At 38.3% G+C, this 23035-nt stretch overlaps 2 protein-coding genes across 2 annotated transcripts; one reads left to right on the plus strand and one right to left on the minus strand.

The window, feature by feature from the left end:
- Window positions 1–14: 14 nt before the first annotated feature.
- Ranbp21 lies at window positions 15–19881 on the minus strand. Its single transcript, XM_053743950.1, has 22 exons — window positions 19723–19881; window positions 19532–19598; window positions 19202–19359; window positions 18607–18766; window positions 17924–18142; window positions 16576–16746; window positions 15915–16079; window positions 15371–15499; window positions 15033–15275; window positions 14383–14513; window positions 13809–13950; window positions 13171–13354; window positions 12529–12692; window positions 11219–11386; window positions 5043–5248; window positions 3716–4013; window positions 3232–3460; window positions 2755–2903; window positions 2266–2427; window positions 1421–1624; window positions 660–833; window positions 15–232 (listed from the first exon to the last, which is right to left on the minus strand). The coding sequence occupies exons 3-22, from the start codon at window positions 19339–19341 to the stop codon at window positions 80–82; spliced, it is 3591 nt and encodes a 1196-aa protein (XP_053599925.1). The 5' UTR covers window positions 19342–19359; window positions 19532–19598; window positions 19723–19881; the 3' UTR covers window positions 15–79.
- A 176-nt stretch (window positions 19882–20057) lies between these two features.
- Window positions 20058–22992, plus strand: LOC128669257 (POC1 centriolar protein homolog A-like). The gene is made up of 7 exons (XM_053743958.2): window positions 20058–20330; window positions 20424–20642; window positions 20728–21053; window positions 21148–21232; window positions 21551–21670; window positions 21790–21921; window positions 22258–22992. Exons 1-7 carry the CDS (start codon window positions 20196–20198, stop codon window positions 22990–22992), a joined length of 1752 nt encoding a protein of 583 aa, XP_053599933.2. The 5' UTR covers window positions 20058–20195.
- The last annotated feature ends 43 nt before the right edge of the window (window positions 22993–23035 follow it).

Genomic DNA, 23035 nt, shown 5'->3' on the forward strand with positions numbered 1-23035 from the left:
GAACAAAAACATCATCAGGCGTAAATAACATAATTTAATAATATTCACAGAGTGCGTAGTATTGCGTAGGTCGGTCGCGCTAGAGGCCGCCGCTGGCGAAGAGTTTGTCGAGCGCCGCGCCGTCGGGCGCCTCCAGCGCGCTGCGCGGCCTCTCCTTGGCCGCGTGCATCGACGGCAGGTTCAAGATGAACACTTCTTTCCTGAACAGCTGGCCCACGTTGCGACCGATCAACTGGAATGTCATTATAAGGGATTCAAACAGAAACCTTTAATGCGGATACTATGCTGAAAATAATCCAAAGATAATAAAAACAATAAATATCAATACCAGACGGATGGGAGGGTACCGGTCGGTCTTATATGTCAGACGGTCATCTTTACTTATGTTTGTTGGTGTTATACATTTTAATTTACATACAAATATGAATAAATAAACAAAAATGGTGGTGGTGGTCTATCAGCTTGTAGTGACTCTTTGAGTTCTACATCAAAACCAACTTATTATTTCGGCTATACACTATCGTCAAACTTAGATGGCGACGCGAATGAGTGAACATTGCACAGCTTGTATGATATCTATAATTCATATTTTATATATTGCAATGAAAAAACTAGCAATGTATGCCGAATAGTTCGGCGAATTATTTCGCGATCAGTACCTTGGCGGTGATCTTCTTGAAGAGGTCCCGCTTGCTCTTGTCTATCTTGCTGGGCTTGCCGCCCGCCGCCACCAGCTTGTCGTCCAGCCTCTGCAGGTCGTGCTCGTCTACGTCGGGGATCTCGCGGAGGAGGTTGGCGACAACGGGGAAATGGGGTCTGAGCATTTCGTATGCCTGGAAAAAATCGATGTTGATTATTTTTGAGTATATACAGGGTTACTGGTATCTAACGCATAACCTTCCAAAGGCGCATTGAACATCTTTTGTAACGTAATAAATACAAAAAAAAAAATCCTTTTTTGTTAATGTCGTTTCTATTAAAGTTCGTTTCTGCTACGTAACGTTCCTGTACTGTCTCGTGTTGCTTGGCTATTATATAGAGTTAAGATGTGTAGAATCGCAAATATGATTGTATTATTTTTTATATAAAAAAAGAACTATGAATCACAAAATGTCGTAGAATAAAAGTGGCTTGTTTTGATATACCCAAGTAGTCTTTAGGAGGTTTTGCGTTTGATACTAGTAACCCTGTATAAATGTCAGGTTTTTTATTGCCTATTTTCTTCAGCCGTCTCATGTTCCCGGTTGCTTTCGGGGTTGAAGTTTCAGAGTCGGCGTAAAAAGTTTTTTTTTTTAAATTCGGTTCGCTAACTGGCTGAGTTCAAGCTTTTACCAAACACATATATAAAACAAGTTTCCAGCCTTCTTTGATGTATTTTATGGCCTAGTTGTGGTGAACCCTACTGAGACAGCGCACAGACCTGCACGGCGAGCGCCAGCAACGCCGCTTGGTTGCCGTCGTGCTGTCCGTGCGTGCGCAGCGCATGCAGCACGGCCGCCAGCGCCGCGGCCGCCGCGTCCGGCGCCAGCGCGCGCCGCGCCAGCGCGCCGCGCAGCGCCGGCATCGCCAGCGCGCACGCGCGCAGCGACGAGATCGAGTCGTTCCACGTCAACGCGCGCAGGATCTGCGATCATATTACTCCTTATATGCGGCTGTCGAATCGTAATCGTAACATAAACGCGTCCCCGTGATTTTCTAATGGTTGAAAATGAGTGTGTATTTGAAATATAAGTGTTGAGTCGCAACATACACTGTCCTGCAATCTTCTAAACACAATGAGACAAAACTTGACCACATATGAGTTGCCTGTTACATCGCAACATGTTTTTAACTTAAAACAAAGAAAATAATCTAACCAAATTGTAAATGAAATTTGACGCGAGTAAAAATGAGACAGTATTTTTCACATTTGACAACATTATATACTGCTGGAGAGGCCATAGCTATAGGCTTGCCTCTATCAAAACAAGATAATGCAGGTGCGCTAGGATTTCTAGCTTGACTAAGTCGACGGTGGAAATAAATAAGTAACAGCTGTCATACCGCGTACATTTACTTTTCTGCCTTAATCAGGGACATCAAACTTCCAAAAAGATGGTGTTACATTCCGCATGTGAGTGAATTCTTAACATATTATTTTTATTTTATAACATTTAAATATACACTTCACATATTTCATTTAAAATTCATTGTGTGTTAAAACGTCCAGATCGAGGGTCCAGATTTGTTTACAGAATCCTGAAAATGTTGAACATTTTCCCTCACCGTGTGAAGTATGGCGGGCCCCGCAATGGGGCTCTGTAGCAGCTTATCCCCCAGCTCCGACACGGTGTCGGGCTGCCGCAGGGGGGGAATTGGGTCCTCCTCCATCCCCCCCTCATTACCCACGTCCACTGGAGAGATCAATGGAGAGTCCACTAGGGAGATCTATAGGAAAAAATGCGAATTCAGGTGACTTGACTTACTAAAATCTTGTTTATTTTCATCTAAAATTATCGAAATAGGTATTCGGTAGCACGCTCGTTGGCAAAGCAAATTATCAAGTTATCGTATTTAGTAATGAACAGAAAATTTTTGAGCGACTCAATACATTTAGCCTAAAAATCACTGTTATTTTTAAACAGTGAAAATTAATATTTTTTTGTTTGTATACAATATACTAATAATACCTATTAAAAGTATATAAACAATACGAAGATAAATAGACAATAGACTTATACGATATATTTACGGGTGTATTGTTACGTTACTTACCTTGAGCACCTCCAGATATTCCCTAGTCAGGTGCCTCACTAGTATGTCTTCTATCACTTCTTGCGACTCACTGCCGCCTTCTTCTTCCAACTTGCCAGACTCGTACAGAGATGTGATGTAATCCCAGCGCTGGGATAAGTGGACTAACACTGGAAGAAAATTTGCAATTATTTTTCTTATAAACCTATTTTCAATGGCCCCATATATTCATAAAAAATGTCTGTCTCGTTTGGAAATGTCAAATATTGTAAAAAACGATGGAGAAAAAAGGTTTAAAGTAGGTTTTTTTTTTATGAACAAGAAATTGTGTCAAATGTTTTGATAGATGTTTGCTACTACTGGAAGCAAACTACTGGATGTAGACGAAAAAATAGCAAAGCGGAGCCTGGGCTCAACGGTGAGGAAGGAACCGGCCTTAACGTTTAGAAGAGAGAGAGAGAGAGAGAGAGATGGAGATGATTGTCATAACATACTCACTGGTGTGAGCGAAGTGTTCGTGTAGTGCAAGAGCCACGTCCTCGTGATGTGCGGGCGGACAGTGGTGCAGCAGCGGCTTGAGGGCGTTGCGCAGTATCGGCCGCAGCCAGTGGTCCGGCAACGCCGGCAGTCCGTGCAGTAACGATGTGATCAAGTATTTGGCGAGACCCGGAGCGGAGTACAGCTCTCGCCCGAGAGTAGCCGCCGCAGCGCCCACTAGATGGCACACCTGGGGAAATAATGTGGAATTAGTGAAGAAAGACTTTTACCCATATTCTAACCCAGGATTATCTCGTGTTATTAATCATTATAGAAAAAAAACAAAATATCATTTGAGGGTAAATATTTATTTTTTTAACTGACTTCCAAAAAAGGTGTTGTTTATGTGTTCGGGAGTATATTTTTCTCTTTTTTTTTACCAGCGCGGCAAGTTAAAATATTCCAAATATACTGAAAGTTTGTGAAATATAATCATAAAACTTACATTATCATGAAGCGTGTGTAAAAAGTTTTGCATCCGATCTTGCGGAGTAGAAGTTACAGCCGAAACGTCATGGTCTCTGGTGCCCAATAAGTTTCTCAACTCCGCCGTTGGTGTCGCTAGTGCCCTTGCATGTTCTGGATGTCTCAGGCCCGCAGCGTTTGGCAAATGAAGGTCGTGAAGGGATCGGCACAGGGCTAACGCGTGGGGGAATAGAGGAAGGACGTGGGAGCCGCAAGGGTTCCGCCATATTGGATTACCGGAGGGTGTGACGCCTGCGCTGAAGCCTCCGCGCGATGCTCTATCGGAAAACAATATACATTAATTGTATATTGTGATGACCATGAAATAATAAAATTGTAAATATAATATTTATAAAATAAAACTGTATTACTTAGACCGATTATAAAATAATGGATTCACTTTTTGACGTGACAACGTCTTAAATTAGGTTGCGGCTGGGAGTCACTTATGAAAAAGTGTAACGCCCGGTAACGTTACGATGAGTCACCGAACGAGAGAGAGGCCCGCCGAATGCCTTGCGTCTCTCTCCCACTCAACTATGATCGGTCTGCCGCGCGCGCAGGAATTAGTTAAGTTTAAGTTTACATGTACAATGTTTTAGTAAACAAAATATATTTCTATAGTTAAAATTAGTGCAATTCTTATTTTCATTCAATTCCTTGTTCCTATTGTGCAATTTAATTATATTCATATCAATAAATATTCTACCGAGAAAAAGACGTTGTCACGTAAAATCTTCGCCCGTAAAAGCGACTTTACAGGCAACCATTTTTGTTATTTTTTAAGTTGGGGTGTTAGTGAAGATTTTTGTTATTCAATCACGACAAATCTGCTAGTCGAAATTAGATGAAATTTGGTACACGGGTAGAATACAATCTGGAATAACATATAAGGTATATTTATCCCGAACTTCCTATGAGAGTCCCGCGACATTGCTAGCAACAAAGTAATGAACTAGTCTATTTGTGCATTTATTCCATTCATTTAATGGCTGACCATAGAATGTGGCTAGAATAGGGTAGTTGACAAGGTCAGAGAATTGTAAAAAAACATGTATAATCTAGGTAATAATTATAAGGACCTTCGAATAGTCATCTGAACAAAAATTTGTCAACTAGCCTATTGGTCGGGAAGCCAGAATGGAGATATAATGAGTGTCGTCTCGCTTAGTGTAAACTGATACTATATTTATTAAACATAATTGTACCAAGTAAAATCATACTTATTAATAACTTAAAGCTAAAAACATTATCTAACAGATAAACAGAAAAATTAGCACGAGTGTAAATCAGCATTGAGCACTAACTTGTCCGGGTCGTGCGGCACGCAGGTGCGCTTGACGACGCCGAGCGTGAGAGTGAGAGCGTGCAGCAGCGTGCGTCTCGCTCTGCCGCAGTCGTCGTCGGGCTCGTCCGCGGGCGGCGCCTGCAGCCCCACCAGCCGCGCCAGCGCCGCCGCGCTCGACACGTGCGGCGCCAGCGCGGCCCAGCGCGAGCTGCAGTCGCCCAGCACCTGATAGCGGTTGTCGTTTCATCATTCGCTAAACCCACATTTACACTCAGCGCTATTGGTTAGGGAAGTAATAGGTCACTCGCGCTGTCACTGCCACTGCCCGGCGCTCCCTCGATTGTCGGTTTTTCGCGCGGAAGTAATATAAAAACAATTACATTTTTATAAATATTATCAAAATCAAATCATTTATTCAGAAATTAGGCCTTCACAGGCACTTTTTCACGTCATATTCTAAATTAAATAATGTTTACCAAAGCTACAAACTACTAGCATTTCGGAACGACCACTGCTGAGAAGAAATAAATAAATAAATAAATATACTAAATATATAAATGCCGAAAGAAACTCATTCAAACAGTGTTGGTCCCTATTATGCCAGAAGGGCTTACCATTTTTTAAATATAAATTTATGTATAATTTTTTATCAGTAATATAACATGTAAGTACACAATAAAGTACATGGTTAAAAGGTATACTGAAACATATTATGATTGTGATAAAATTGTATTAAATATTGAGCGGGCAATATGAAATGACATACACTGAGCAGACATAATGCTGTCGAACCAACAACCTCGACGAGATCGACGTAAGTCATTTTTACGAGTTGATAAATAAAGAACAGAGAGAGAGAATAAGAATATGAAGGCCGAGTGTAAATGCTCACTCGCGTCGTTAAATTGCCGTATGTAAGTATTTAGGGAAATATTTCCGGCAGTGGCAGTGGCTGAGTGTAAATGTGTGGTAAGATAGATATCTCTATGGTGGCTCAGGCTCAACACGATTAGGGGATGTTCCAATTGTTGAGTACTGATAAACTAGATGGCGCTTTACATGTTTAGATCGCGAGGTCGTTTGGTTTATATCCATCTATAAGGATAAAATTAGCTCTCGATAAAAATACGAACCCTATATACCATACAGGGGGCTTACCATCACCTTTTAAAACGATCCACTTTGCGACATAAACTGACTGAAATGCGATTCATTTTAGGTTCTTGAACTGAGTTGCATTGGAATCGTCCCGTAAAAGTTGATGGTAGGCCTGCAGTACACCAAACTTTGCGTACATGACAATAAAATGATACTTGAAATTGACCTTCACGGTTAAAGATTTATTTATTTCTCAAAAAGAATAATTACATTTCATTCACTTACAGAGAAATAATAATACTAACTACTTACAGTAATTAATGTGACGGCGAGCTAAGTACATATACGTATATAAGTCGCAAGTTAACAATAAAAGATATGGACATAAGTTTCGAAAATAAAACAAAAATTACAAGCCATTTTATAAGTAGGGTAGATTGCCGTAGTAAGTAATACCGGCAACCGGTACGCAGCGCAGGAGTGAGGGTACTTCACGCGTTTACGCTGCTGATGTTTATTAAGGTTGCGATCATAGACGCAGGCGATTAGCGGATAAGTAGCGAGTTAATAGTAGAATGTATATTTGGTTGTTACTACTATTTTATTATTTGTGAAATTAATATAAATGTTTATAGTGTTATGTTATATATTTGACTTTATTTAATTAAGTATTTTTATTTTTCTTCATTTATCTAAATAAAGTACGTTTATTTATTACAATATTGTTTTTAAATATACCTTTATTCAATTTATTTAATTTTGATTTTCCAAGATATATGATTTTAATTTTCTTTTAAAAGTACCTAGTGAATTTGCTTCTTTTATTTCTATAGGCAGTTGGTTATACATTCTCACACCTTCAAACTGGATGTTTTTTGAACCAAATTTTGTCCTCGGGGCGCGAGATACCAAATGATTTGCATTACGCAATTTCATTCTTTGGGTTTGGCTTTTTTTTTGGAATGTTAGAACAGTATGTATTTTATTATTAAGAATTTTATAGATTAACGTGCATGTGTAGTACTTATATGTCTGGTTTATGTTCATTATTTTAGTGTCTGTATATATTTTTATGGTTGGCGTATTATAATCATAGTTAAAAAGTGTTTTAATAAATTTATTTTGTGCTCTTTGTAGTGGTTCTAAATTAGATTTTGCGGCTGTACCCCAGATTTCTATTAGGTAATCTATGTGTGGTTTTATTAATGAATTATATATAATGTATTTGATTTTACGTGGAAGACAGTTCGAAGCCGCACGAACGGCACCTGACAAGGATGTCAATTTAGTCTTAATTTTATGTATATGTTGTTTAAAATACTGCCAGAGCACGCGAGCAAGTCAGACGTGTCGCAAGTTTAATTTAAATTCACTAAAAGAGCCACTAGTCGATTTTGGACCCTAACTTTAAAGTGTATAAACACATATTGGCGAGTAAGTCACGAGTGAAATACAACTAATTACCACTGAGCAACACACCGCATTACCGGAGTCATCGTCAGTGCCCCGCCCCTCAATCCTCTCGAGCAAGCGAGACAGGCTCCGTGCTGTCTACACCGGACTAATAAGTAAGTGATCTGCAACGACACACTAACACAATGAATGAGCACCGATCACCAACCGGCTGCGGTCACAGTGACAGACTCGGCGGATCTCAACCAAATCTGTCCGAACTTAATCCAAACTATGATACCACTCCGATTCGTATCACTCAACGTGTTAAGCGAAAAGTACTCGATGATGATGCCTGGATAAAAACAGAGCTTTCAGATTTAAAAAAACAGGTGTCTGAAATAATGGTAATATTGAAAGCTACTAGCGTTTCCCAAGCTGAAAATATCAATAAGCTTCATGAAGACGTCACTACTATCAAAACTCATGTAAATAGTATTGGTGACACCATCGAAAGTATTAAATTAGATCAGAGTAATACAAAACTAAGACTTAATGAGTTAGAAACAAAAACAGAGAATATTGAAAAGAAAATTGAGAATTTAGAAACAGATTTAAACCAATTTAGGGAAACCACAACGTTGAGTACTATAACTACAGCTACTGAACCATCTATAAGTTATGAAGAAATTGTAAATGAAGTTCACGAGCGACACCAACGCTCTAAAAATATAGTGATATTGGGTATTCCAGAGCCAACTAGCCCAATCAACCGTTTCACTTACAATAAGGTTGAGATTACAAAAATCACAAAATCTATTTATCCAGACTGTCCTGAACCAAATAAAACCTTCCGACTAGGAAAATATAAACCTGGTATAAATCGCCCCATCAAAGCCTGCTATACATCGGAAAATACCGTAAAAACTATATTACGCAATAAGAGCAATTTACAAATGGACACCATTAAAATATTCTCTGACAGAACGCCCCTGCAAAAACAGCACTTTCAGAAATTAAAAGAGGAATTGAAAAGTCGGAAAACAGAGGGAGAGACCAATTTAGCCATAAAATATATTAAAGGAGTTCCCAAAATTACCCAAACAACGGGAGAGAAGCAAGGAAAAGAGACATCCAAGTCAAAAAACTAGCAGCCCCCTCCAGGGGGAAGATAACACACAAGTTCATCAAAAACTATAATGACATAAAAAGTTCTCATAAATCTTTGAAATGCTTATATATAAATGCTTGCAGTCTTGTCAAGAAAGGTAAACTGGATGAACTTAAATGCATAGCTGCCCAGATAGAACCGCATATAATTGTTGTGACTGAAACATGGATAAAAAATGAAACCGACGTCCAAAAACTCAACATTCCATGCTACACCCACTACAACAATTTCAGACAAAATCGCAAAGGAGGCGGTGTTTCAATCTTTGTTCACAACAACTTAAAGCACAGGATGATTGAAGACCATTGTATAGCTGACAACAACCACTACCTTTGGATACATCTTGAAAAGCAGTCTCTGGACATCGGTGCTATATACAACCCCAACAAGAAGAACGTTGACAACTTCCTTGAACTATATTCACAACAACTGGAAAAAGGAAAAGAGCTTTGGTTTTTGGGGACTACAATTTTGACTTACTGGTACCTGACAAGGAAACTCGAAAATATAAAGATATTTTAAAAGAGAACAACTTTACGATAATAAACAAAGTCCACCGGAAGTACTCCACGCGTGTAACAGAATCCACAAACACGATTATTGATCATGTATGCACTAACTTAAAAGACAACAATTTTAATTTTAGTCTTATTGAATCATCGATGTCCGACCATCGACAAATATACTTAGAAGTTGAAAACCACTATAGTAAACCTGTTCAAAAATTTATTACACAGCAGTAAACTATAAAAAGTTACACGACTCAGCAGAACACAATATAAGGAAAGACGAAAGCGCATATGAAATGTTGGAAGAAAGTATTCTAAAATGTCTATCTACAAGTAAAGTCACTAAATCTAAGTACCTAAACCCACCACGTCAAGACTGGATTACAAATGATATTATTCAAGACATCGACAAACGAAATGAAATTTGGCATAGATACAAAACAAATAAAGAAGACATAAAACTAGAACAGGAATTTAAAGAAGCTAGAGCCAGAGTATATAAGAAAATTCAAACAACCAAAAAAACATACTACTTCAAGTTCTTTAAAAATCACATGAGCAAGCCTAAAAAAATGTGGAAAGCCATTCATGAATTAGCTAGTAACAACATCAAACATACAGCAGTACCGGACAAAGTCATCCTGAACTCGAAAATAATAACGGATATGCAAGAAATTTGCGAGAGTTTCAATAGTTATTTTTCTACTGTAGGCTCAACACTTACAAGCAAAATCCCAAACAAATACCAAAAAGTTGACCGAAACGATACACAATCACCGAACATAGTTAAAGCAACTGAGCTAACAAGTTTTGTGCCGGCAACCGTGGACGAAATTATTCAAATAATTAATGACTTAGACCCAAATACTAGTTCAGGCATAGATGGTATCAGCACCAAAATGATCAAATGCATTAAAAACATAATTGCCATCCCGCTCACCAATAGTATAAACAATTGTTTAAAAATGGGAGTCTTCCCGCAGTCTCTAAAAATTGCCAAAGTAACACCAATTTTTAAGAACGGTAATAAATCAGATCCGTGCAATTACCGTCCAATTTCAGTCTTACCAGTCATTTCTAAGATTTTTGAAAGAGTGATCTACTCTCGAATAGAGAAATACTTAAAATCAAAAGATTTTTTGTACAACAAACAATACGGGTTTAGGCCAAAATCAAACACACTTTCAGCAACAATAGACCTTGTGACTAAAATAAAAAATAAAATCGATGAAAAACAAATAGTACTCGGTGTATTCATAGATCTCAAGAAAGCGTTCGATACAATCAGCCACAAACTACTTCTTGCCAAATTGTCAAATCTCGGTATCACTGGTAAGGCACACGACATATTCAAATCATACTTCCAAAACCGTAGGCAGATAGTGAAAATAGGACAACATCAAAGTACCCCAACTTTAATGACTTTCGGCATTCCTCAAGGCTCCATTTTGGGGCCTCTTTTATTTCTAATTTATGTCAATGACATAAAAAATTTGGGCCTTAAGGCTGACATATCTCTTTATGCAGACGACACTTGCTTATTTTATTATGGCCACTCATGTAAAACTTTAAAATTAAAAGCACAAAGAGATCTTAACAAATTAAACGATTGGTTTTTGTCGAATCTCCTCACTATTAATACTGAAAAAACTAATTTCGTTATATTTGCTGCAAAAAACAAAAATCTCGACGATATAATAAAACTTAAAATAGATAATGATGAACTAAAACAAAAATCTAGCGAAAAATATCTTGGCATTATCTTGGACCATTACCTTCAAGTTTTCGATTTTGATACCGGACATATATTTTGATATTGTCAGTTTGTAACAGGTTCGCTATACACGTGTCACAGCTTCTGACGAACGAGAAATACAATGTTGTCGAATATTTCTTCCCTTGATTTCCCAACTATTTTCCCAAGAAAATAATTTCATTGGCCTCACTCAGCATACACTGAATATTAAAAAAGCGATAAAGTTATATACACAATAGTGCCGTAATATTTCGAGCAAGTGAACTTACCTGTGCAACAAGCGCGCTCTGCCGCTCATAACAGCAGAAGTGATTAGACACGAGCAGCAATGCCTCTTGTAACGTGACACTCTCCACTGCGCTGAGGTCGGGCCTAGCCAACGCTGAGCGACACAATTCGTGCAGCCGAGGAAACACCGGCAACAGTAGCAAAGGATACTGGAACAATTTGGATACAATTGGAAAACGAAATCACAAAACGAGTTGAATCTACAAAATTTTAAGGTTTTATGATGAACGTGCATAAATGACATGACAGAACGCGTGGTGCTAGTCACTATCACTAGTATAAGTCGATACCCGCTGTCTGTTTGTCCCTATGTATGCTTAAATCTTTAAAACCACGCATCGGATTCGTTCAGGTCTGGGGCAGGCAGGCCAGGTCAGGAGCACTTTAGAGAAGGGACATTTCGGGAAAGGGACATTTTGGGAAAGGGACGTTATCAGTGAGAGCGAACATGCTTGCTCGCAGATTTGCACGCTGTTCGGGGGAGGTCAAAATAACCCTTTTTAAAGCGGTTTGCTCGTCGTTTTATACGTGCAGTTTGTGGGCAAGATATACTCAGAAAGCTTACAACGCCCTTCGCGTACAATACAACAATGCATTTAGGGTGCTGCTGGGGTTGCCTCGCTTCTGTAGTGCGTCAGGGATGTGCCGGGAGACCAACAACAGCATCCTGTGTATGGTCGCGAGTAGGTTTGATTGCCTATATGTAAACCATTGTTGCACCATTGCTGAAGGTATGGTGCAGGATAATGGTCTACACAATAATTGTTAATTTTATTTGAATTTTCATCTTATTAATTACATACTAACATAGCTTAAGTGTACTAACAAATTTGTGAGTCTTGGTTACTGGAAAAAATATTTTTTCATTCATTCATTCATTATGGATCTGAACGATCGGATTTCGATGCGGATATTTGGAAAGATAGAATCAAAATCAAATCATTTATTCAGAAATTAGGTCTTCACAGGCACTTTTTTACGTCATATTCTAAATTAAATGATATTTAACAAAGCTACAAATTACAAGCATTTCGGAACGACCAATGTTGCGAGAAACAGAGACTGCATAAAGAGATTCAAGAAGAAAGTTCCTACTAATACTATAAATGCGAAAATTTATAAGGACGTGTGTATGCATGTTTGTTCATCTTTCACACAAAATCTACTGGACGGATTGTTATGAAATTTGGTACACGGTTAGAATATAACCTGGAATACCGCATAGAATACCTTTAATCCCGAAATGAAAGCTAGCAATTTAGAATGGTTTTACCCTCGCGAAGCTAGTCACCTTGTACCCCAGCTTGACCAACAGCCCCGCGGCGTGGCGACGCACGTTCTTGACCGCGCGCGAGCGGCGCAGCGCGGGCCGCGGGCCGGCGTACGCCAGCGCCGCGAACACCTTCTCCAGCACGCGCGGCAGCAGCTCCGCGCCCGCCGCGCTCACGCTCGGACCTGTTACATGTATTGTATTTACTGAGCACATGCTCCTGTCCCGGATAGAACAGGGGCGCCGCGGGTTCAATTCCCCCCCAATTCATTTTTTCGGCTCGTAATTATTTTTAAAACTATAATCTATATAGACATTATTTCATAGTTTAAGTTGCGTACAAGGGTACGTGCATGGGATCCGTTTGAATATTCTATCGAGAAACTTATCACCGAATTCGAGAAATTTTCACAATCATGACAGTGAGAAAATGTGTATGTTTAATTTCTCAGTTCGAGAAATCGATTAAATACAATTCCCATTCCCAAGGAGGGTCATTCTGTTCTTCAACTGTCGGTCGGCAATGTAACAAGGTTACTCGGGCTTCGTGACATCAAAGGCTTGAATTGCAACCGAAAACACGCAGTGAAAGATAATTTTCTTACAACCTTGATATTTCTCGCCATTTCTCAGCTCGAGAACCCTAAATAAAGACGCACTCACCGTGCAGCTGGCTGGAAGCGCAGCTGAGGAACACGAACAGCGCCGATATCAGCGACAGCAGCAGAGACAAGATGAGGGGGGCGGGGGGCGCGCAGGCGACGCAGCGCTGCAGCAGCTGCAAGCCCTCCACTACGTTGGGCCGCGGCTCCGCTTGCAGCAGCCGCGAGAGGACCACGTCCAGCACCTGTGGGAAAATATAGATTTCGTTGAAAATTTTCCATTGGACAGGATTAAGTGGTTTTTTTAATTTTCCCGCTTTGAACGCCATATACGACTTAGCACAAACCTTTTTTATTTAATGGACTAGTGACAGTAACTTATGAAGGTATATCATGCGTTGTTATATTTTAATTCGAATAGCGTAGTAATGCCTATAAATTTTGAAGATTCGGCTGTGATTTTACATCATTGTCAGTGTGTGCAAATGTTGTTGTTGCCTATCACTGATCAAGGCTTCATATCCCTTATAGCTCCCAGGACTGATTTCACCGACCTTGTTAAAATCTGATTTTAATAATTTTAAGACCACCATTATAAACTTAGTTGGTAAAGTGCTCAGTAAAAATTTTTTTTTTGCTAATTGACTAACATGACTAATTAGATAGATTGCGTGCAGGAGCGTGAGTAGCCGTCCTTACCTGCGACAAGGCCTCCCACTGGACATGCAGCGGATGCGTGACGTCGAGCTCCGGCGGACAAGAGTCCACTTTGTCCAGCGCAGAGCTCGTCCACTGCTCCACGTACGACCACGTCACTAGCGGCGCAGCCGTCATACAGTTTCTGAACAAATATAACTTCACTTATCATAATTTTCTTTATATATTTACCTAACATTTGCCCGCGCCTTCGCCCGCGTTTAATTCGTGCGACGGCTCAAAACTTATTAATGTCAATATCTCGGGTTCTAAGCAATATATAGCGAAGAAAACTATACAAGATTTTAAATTTGACCATTCGTCATACGACTGAGAAAATCGCAACAAATTACATCCAGTAGTCTTTACATGAACAAACATAGCCCACTTACAGTTTTATTATATGTATAGATATCGATGTATAGATAAATGTACAAAATATATCAAAAGTAGATATTTCCGTTTATCACGCGAGCTGAAACACAGCCAACAAATTGTGAGGTCTGTCAAGTTCACAGCATCCTCCCCACCCGGGAAAACGCTCGGAGATGTGAGAGATATGAGAATTAAAACTTACTTGAAACTCTCCAAAATCTCGGTGCGACACCGGCCAAAGAAGACAGCAAATTCTTGTTCGCTGTCGTAGTCGATACAAGCGTACGCTACTGCGTCATTCATGCCGCTCACACGCGATGTCGGATAGGTCACCTGCGAACATTAGTTTGTTTGTTTGTTACCTCTTCACGCATATCTTCTGGACCGATTGTTATGAAATTTGGTACACGGGTAGAAAATAACCTGGAATAACACATAGGGTACCTTTTATCCCGAAATTCCCATTACAATCCAATTTAGGACATTACCTGTGAGATGGAATTTTCTTTTATATTCAGCTTTGAGATAATAAAATAGAGTATATAATGGTCAATGCGCTTGAACGTTTGAAGACGACAAACGTCGAATACAACAATAGTTTTTTTTTCGACGTTTTACCTCACACCTACCCTATTTTGAGCTAATTCATTTCCACTCTGATTGATGTCTATACTTAAATAACAGCTCGTTGTTTTTTATTTCACTTACATGTAAGTTAAAAAATTAATATTGTAATGTCACGTTTTGTAATACATTAATTAATTTCAAATAAAATCATGCTTGTACATAAAAATATTAATGTCACGAAACTATTTTCGCGCCCCTGGTATATAAGGCGAATAAATAAATTACTTTTAGCACTTTAGGGGCGGACGCTTGCAGCCATCTCGGCACGACTTCCAACAACTGCGGCAATTTAGAAATCTGCTCGTGTTTGAACAAAGCCAGCCACACGCTGTTGATTGTCTGGGCGATCGTCAAAGACGGGTGTTGGGTCAGTAATAGCAATGTCTCCAGAAATATTGGCATCCAGGATTCCACGTTTGTTGCGTTGTTCCAAAGGGTAGTCAGTTGCTGACCGAGACCGGCTAACACCTAAAATAAAAGGGTTAACATCAAAAAGACGGCCGGTCATAAAATTGGGTAGAAAGCTTCTGAGTCCAATTAACGTAGTACGTCGATTATCTTACCTGTGAGAGTTTCTTTAGGAACAAATAATGGTTCTCATCAATTATACTAAGGCTCGCAATGGCAGCACGATGAATGCAACGTATTGCTTCTTCGCTAAATAATATCATTAGAGGCTTGCGCTCTTTGTTCTGAAACAAAAATATTTTTGTTAGAAAATTTTAAATTTTTGTTGTCGAGATATCTTGTTGCATTCTACTCCACGCGCAATAATAAAATCCTGTTCATGAAGGTGGAGATTCATCTGTTCATTCACATCGAGCGTGTTATTGCTATGGTGTCAGATTTTATTAAAGTCGTCTAAAGGCATCTGACATGACTTTTAAAATTACTTACCGCCATATAGTAGCAAGTAGACACACTATTAAACTAAACTGTCCACCAAGGTGCAGGTTTCCTCACGATATTTTCCTTAACTGGATACAAGTGGGAGTCTTTGAAAATTACAAAAACAAGCAAACCCGCATATTATATTAGTATAGATTTTGAAGAGCTTATTCACAGTGAATGTCTTGTCTTTTTTAGCACATGTCATGGGATACTCACGGAGCCCTTCCTATTGGCAATCTGCAGCAGACACTCGGCAGCACACAGCTGGAACGCATCGTCCTGCAGCAGGAAGCACAGGATCTCCAGCAGCCGCCCATTGTTGGCTACCACGTGGTTGGTCGACACCCACTCTACGAAACCCGTCAGCGTTAGCAGTACTACCTGGGGAGGAAATGTCGCATAGTTATTATTTATTTAGCGCCATCCAGTGCCCATTGTTTGGGAAAAACCATGATTCATTATTTCTATTCGGTCCGATCCTATGTTAAATTTGCGGAACTAGTCCGAATGGACTTGCCTAGAGAGTAGACGGATCGTTCCAGAGGGGATTTAATGAACAATATATGTATGTGAAATCTTTTACGTTTCCACGGGTACTTTATGCATCAAAATAAAGCGCTATAAGACATCTATCATATAATAGGACCACGTGCTTTCAAGTGAATCTCTTACGATGCGGCTAAAGGATAAAAATCCATAACACCTAAAGCCGTAAACAACACCATTCCCAGGTCGGTCGTGAAACCAAAACCGAAACGTCAACATTTTAAGGTTTGTTTTCAAGCAGGCATCAGTCTTCGGAACATATGTGAAGTAATCGGCAATACGCTAACACAAGAGAAAGAGAGAGAATAGCTGTTATACAAACTTAACTCACTTGTACCACTTTGCCGTTACTCGCAGCAGCAGCGTAGTCGCCGGCAGCAGTCTTCTCTCTAAACTCCTGCACATGAAGCTCAATGAGCCGCATGAAGAATGCGAAGATCTCAGACATGTTGCTTGTGAGTGCTTGGTAGATGTCCTTCCTTCTCTGATTCTGCTCTAGAGTCTGGCAAATCAATGACAATAATGTAGTTTAAACAAATATGATTATAAATATTTTTGTTCTGTAGTGGATGTACTGAAAATAAGACTTGTACAAGGACAAGGCCATTTTATGTTGGCCTGTGACCGAATAAAAATTTTGAACACACTGATTGTACAAGTAAATTAAGGGAGACTGGAGATTCTTCTCATAGGCGATTGACTAGCAATCTATCACTATTTAAACTCCATTCAAAAAAGGGTGCAGTGCTTCTTAATATTAAGTTAAAAATCTGTGTAGAATTACATGCTATTGAGTGCCCTTCATATCTTATGTCACACGTTATAATAATATAGCTTACATAGCCAAGGCAGTTGATATTAAAAAATAATGTATTCAAGGAAGGTCGACATCAGGCAGAGGCTGTGAAATCCTGGCCAAATCTTCAAAATTTTCATGCTGACCTAGGCTTCGTGGCGTCACAGCCCGAAAGAAAATTATCTATACACATTTTAATAAGAAAACAACTATGGCTTTCCCGAAATATTATACATGTGAAAACAAGCTACAAATAGCTTACAAATAATTCTGCACATATTTTTATTGAAATACAACAAACTGTTGTCTGTGGCTTCATCCATGGTAATAAGTAGCCTATGTCACTGTTCCAAAGAAGGATAAATAAACACACTTTCACATTATAATATTAGTATGGATTTCAGAATTTATATATAAAATATTTCAAACAGTTTAGCAAAAACCAGGTCAAGTGATTAGAAAAGTAGAGCAACACACTATACACCTGTGCTAATATAAATTCGAAAATATTACATATGTTTTGTAGTCGATAAATTCAAGTTATTTGCCATTTTTTTATGCAGGTAGAAGTATATACTATATTTTTCTTTCTGCTGTAATGTCTGTCCCACTGCTGAACAGTTGTCCCCCCCCCCCCCCCCCCCCCTCTGTTTTCCATAAATCTCTGTCAAGGGCAGCATGTGGCAACATGGAAGCACCCAGGAAGGAAACCCTTATCTATGTATTGTATATACATCCTACCCTCTTGTGGCACCCATAGGAAATTAAGTCGGCCCACTCTATTGAGACATTTGACTAACTTGTCCAGCCCTGATTGGGCTTTGGCTATTTGAACTTGGCAACTATGTCTATGAATAAATAAATCACTTTATATCAAATTTACCTGTAGAGTAGCAACATCCTCCACCAATCTTAGGAATATGTGCAACACAATCTGTGTGTGCTGGTGCCCTCTGGCACAAGCGTCGCTGAGCTCTGCTAGCAACGTGGGCCACTGCTGAGGCCACTCACGTTTGATCATCTCCACAATCACGCGGGCCAAGGCATCATTCAGGTGACCAGTTTCCCAGCCGCCTAAGTAAAGAAGCTTCATGGCATTTTCCTAAACAAAATATTCAATTACTGTAAATAATGCACAAATTGTAAAGAAGTTTAATGCTATTTAGCATTAAATGTCTTTACAATAGCACTTGTAATTTTTATTTATTTAGAGCCATCAAGTGTACCACTGTTGGGTCTCCCTCTATTCTTTTTATGCAGTCCAGTCCTGTGTTTCAGGTATTTCAGTTTTTGCGGAACCTGTTATGAACACACACACACACACACAAAATATAAGCAAAAGTGAATCCAAAAATATTACTTTGCATTTGCAAATTGTTCAAAAGCAATGATGAACTACTAAAACGCAGATAATATGTTGACCTGTCTTCAATTCTTATGGTCAGTCTAACCATATTTTACCTAAGGTCAGCTCCCTAATCCTTCTGCCCCATGACATTCTATTTGTTGTTGTTTTTGTGACCATATTTTACTTTATAATAAAAATATTCCTTAAAATATCCATACCTTAATAAATATTTTTTCAGCTTGTGTAATCTGAGGCCATTTATACTTGACTGTATTTTCCATAAGCTGTAAACCAAAGTGCTTGACCACTGCAGAGTACTGGTTGCCGCTGGCTAGGAGCAATCCAGCTTGGGCACACCATGGTGAATTTTCCTTAAAGCTAAAAAATAGAACTTTACATTCATCTTAATAACCTATTTAGAATATTTTAAGCAAGTTAAATGTATTCTTGTACTTACTTCATATCTAAATGTTAAAAATAAAGAAATCTTTAATTCTCTTTATTAGTAATGGAATCTGACCAATAATAAAAGTTCTAAATATTAAATCTAAAACAATATGTTAAAAAAATCCAGGATATCTTTTCTATAGCAATGAAATTTCGAAGTACTGCAAAAAAATACATGTATCCTATAACAATCCTAACATATGTTTCTCAAGTTTCATAATTTTCATGCAGCACCTCCAGTGGAGATGGTGCATGAAAATTGTGAAACTGGACATGTAATCCAGTGGTCACTGTTCTAAATAATAAAATTGAAAAATATTTGATAATTTAAAATCTTCTTGGATAATTTTAATTTATATTGTTTACCTCTCACATGCTATGTAGGCCTGATTGCGTGCATCCTGTGATACAGTGGGGTTCAGAGTGAGCTCCACAGCGCGGCTCAAGTCATCAGCTATCAAGCCCACCTCCCCAGCTCCTTCTCCACATACTGCTCCGACATTCATGGCAGTTTCTTGACACTTCTGATTGATATAACAACTAAATTAATCATATTTTCTAATTTTAGCTATGAGGGGTGTTGTCTACAAGCTCACGATATGAATACTATGTTATGAATATGAAATTGACACGAATATTGTGCAAACATTGTAATGAACAAAGGTAGAGGAAATTAAATAAGATTCAATTACTTACCAATAATCCACGACAAAAGTTCCCCCATAGATTAATTCTATGTCTAGTGTTTAGATTAAGAATGTCACTGAAATAAAAATATTTTTATTTTTATATCCAATGCAATGAAGATTTTCAATGATGACATTAGACACCCGGTAATAACTAAAAGCGTGCATTTAATTATTTCTATATTGGAAAAGCATACTAACGCATTTTTATGAATTAAAATGTTGTTAACAATAGAACAACAATGTCAAATCTGCAATTCTTCAATAACTTTTCGTATATTTCAAATACTATACATTCAAAACATGAAAATGCACCTCGTGTGGAAAAGATTCGGATAAAATGTCACAGACAATAAAAAAAAAACAAATTCTTTGTTTTTTTTTTTTTAAGAAGTCAGTAGGTTGCATCACCCGTGTCAACTTTCAAGACGAAACGAACGGACGAAGGAACGAATCCATGGGTGGGTAGCGCCTGCCATTTCTTGATAGTGAATGGCTCCTTATGCGTTATGTTGCCTTGCCAACCAAACAATATAAACATTGAATTCAAATGGAACTGTCAGTCGATGTCAACCAAGTGAACAAAATATTTGAATTTCTTTACAGTGCGACTTGGGTTTGGTTTGGGTTTATTTATTTCTACAAGAAGAAGAAGTTACGAATCGAAGAAGAATATGGATGAAAAATCTTCGCTCTTAGAGCCTTCTTTAGAAAAGCAGCTCAAAGGCCATCGTAATGGTATAACGGCATTGTTTTATAGTCCTAACGAACATCAAATTGCTTCCAGTTCTTTAGATAACAGTGTTTTAGTGAGTACAAATAAAATAATAATTTTTACTAATTGATGTTGCCGTTGGTTTATTTGTTTTGATCGGGAATTTTTGTCAACTTATTTATTACAGCTATGGGATCTTCGAGGAACAATGAGAAGTTATAGATTTCAAGGCCATGAGGAAGCTGTTATGGATGTTACATTTTCGCCAACAGGAAGTTATATGGCATCTGCTTCCAGAGATAAAACTGTTAGAATATGGGTGCCAACTGTAACTGGTAGTACAGGCATGTTCAAAGCTCACTCACAGACTGTGCGGTCTGTCCAGTTTAGTCCAGATGGCTCTAAAGTAAGTATAACTAGAAGGCTTTAAATGCATCAATATATTTAATTGACTCCACTTACTTATTTCCTTAGCATTTTATAAATTTCAGATAATTACAGCTTCAGATGATAAAATTGTGAAGCTGTGGGCAAGTGACAAGCACAAATTCATAGCTTCATTTAAGGGGCACACAAACTGGGTTCGTAGTGCCCGCATGTCTTGTGATGGATCACTCATAGCATCCTGTTCAGATGACAAGACCACTAACTTGTGGAATCCAAGCTCCGGAGAGTGTATTCATACTTACAAAGAACAGAAAGGTCATGGTTTGTGCGTGGCTTGGCATCCCTCTGGATGCTATATTGCTTTAGGCACATCTAATGGCAATGTCAAACTCTATGACACTAGAACGCATACTCTTGTACAATATTACAGGTAAATACAGAAATATTATAAAACTAAAAACATTATTATAAAATTCCAGAAGATATTTTGATTGAGAAAGTAAAATTTGTAATATTTATTTCAGTATACACAATGAGGCAGTAACACACTTGTCTTTTCATCCCAGTGGGAGTTACATTCTGACTGCTAGCAAAGATGGAAAAATGAAGGTTTGTAATCTTAGCTTTATGGTATGTAGTCTTAGCTTTATGGTGCCAATCTTACACTAATTTTAAACTATCACAATTCATTATTAATTGAATACACACCTTTTATACTTTGGATGTTTCGGGTTGTGATACTACCCATAGTCACTGAGCTACACTACCTACTCTAGTCCACTAAGCTTATTCTCCTCCCACAGGAAAGGAACTATAGTTGAAAATTGCCTGCCTGTGCCAGCCTAGCCAGTAACATGCTGCTAAAGCACATATTTCATTTTATGAGTACATTTTTAAAAAAGGAATTTGTATATTTTATATCAACAGATATTGGACTTATTGGAAGGGCATCCACTTTTTACTCTGAGTGGACACAGTGGTGCTGTAAACGCAGTTACGTTCTCACCAAGTGGTGATGCTTTTGCTTCAGCCGGTGAAGATAAACTTGTAAGTAGTCTATTTCTTTTTTGGGTTGTCTTGTCTTACTGATTTATAGACAATCAGCATAAGTTTTACCATGTGGTGTCCAAGTTTATCAATTAAAATTGAATGTTTTTTATTTTCAGATTTTCATGTGGAAAACTAACTTCACAGAGCTCAGTGATGCTAAAGAGAATGTTCCACATAATCCTTCCTCAGTGTCCAGATCTGTTTCACAAACTTCTAAGATGACATGTGCTGCCAAGGGACGAAATCAGGTGGTCAAAAAAAGATAGTAGTGTTGACACATACTGACTTAGCTTTTATCGTAATTTAGATTAGTTTTATTTGATAATGTAAGTTTATATTAAGTACGTGTAATATAGAGAAGTTGACAACATATTTAGATTATATACCAGTAAAAAAACTACTTCTGATTTTTACTTTTTCCCCCATTCAGGATTTGTCATTGACACAAGTTGCAACAAAGTATTCTGTAGTCTTCCAAAAGCTTGAGTTCAGAGAAAATTGTAATTTTAACCTGATGCTCAAACGTTCTTCTTCATATTAGAATAGTTGCTAAAAGAGATTAATTTTATTACTCATCAAATCAGGATGTAAGAGCCTGGTATCTATGCTATCACAGCATGATATATCCTGTGACAACATACATCTCCCATGACTACTTTGATGATAGAGTTGATCTGGGAAGTTTTCAAGAACCAAGTGCTAATAGTACTATGATTAGCAGCTCTAGTAAATCATCACAGAGAGGAGTTCACTTGTCACCTTCACCACATGGGACAGTTCAATCCAATAAGTCATCTAGGCTTAACTTATCTTCTATTTCTGAACAAGAAAATGAACAGAATTCATACAGTGTGGGCCATATTAGCCACATCCCTCGACCCACACCAAGCCGTACAACATACACTATACCCTCAATAGTAAACAATTCTATTGGTGTTACAACTACTGATGAAACTGGAGGATCAATACACAAAGAGGGGGATTTATTTGGAATGATAAAGTTGAAAGAAAATGATGTTTGTTACACTAGTGGTACAATTGAATGGGTTGGGAAGAAGAGGAGTTTCCCCATTAACAGCGGATTTAAGATAATTAATGATACTCAATCCAATGAGCCATTTGTAAAAAGGCACAAGAATATGAATAAAACATACACATGTGGATTAGATAATACTAAAGAATGTGATTGTGCTGATGTGTTACCCACAGTGAATGCTATCGTAGATCACTTGAATGCATTGCATGAAGCAGTTGACCTTGTTGACTTGAGAATCAATACACTTGAGGATGTAATGAGTAATGATAAAACAATTCATTAATGTACACCTGACTTTTACAGGTGTTTATATGTTGTATAATGAA

The sequence above is a fragment of the Plodia interpunctella genome, chromosome 4 (genome assembly GCF_027563975.2).
Source record: "Plodia interpunctella isolate USDA-ARS_2022_Savannah chromosome 4, ilPloInte3.2, whole genome shotgun sequence".
NCBI lineage: Eukaryota > Metazoa > Arthropoda > Insecta > Lepidoptera > Pyralidae > Plodia > Plodia interpunctella.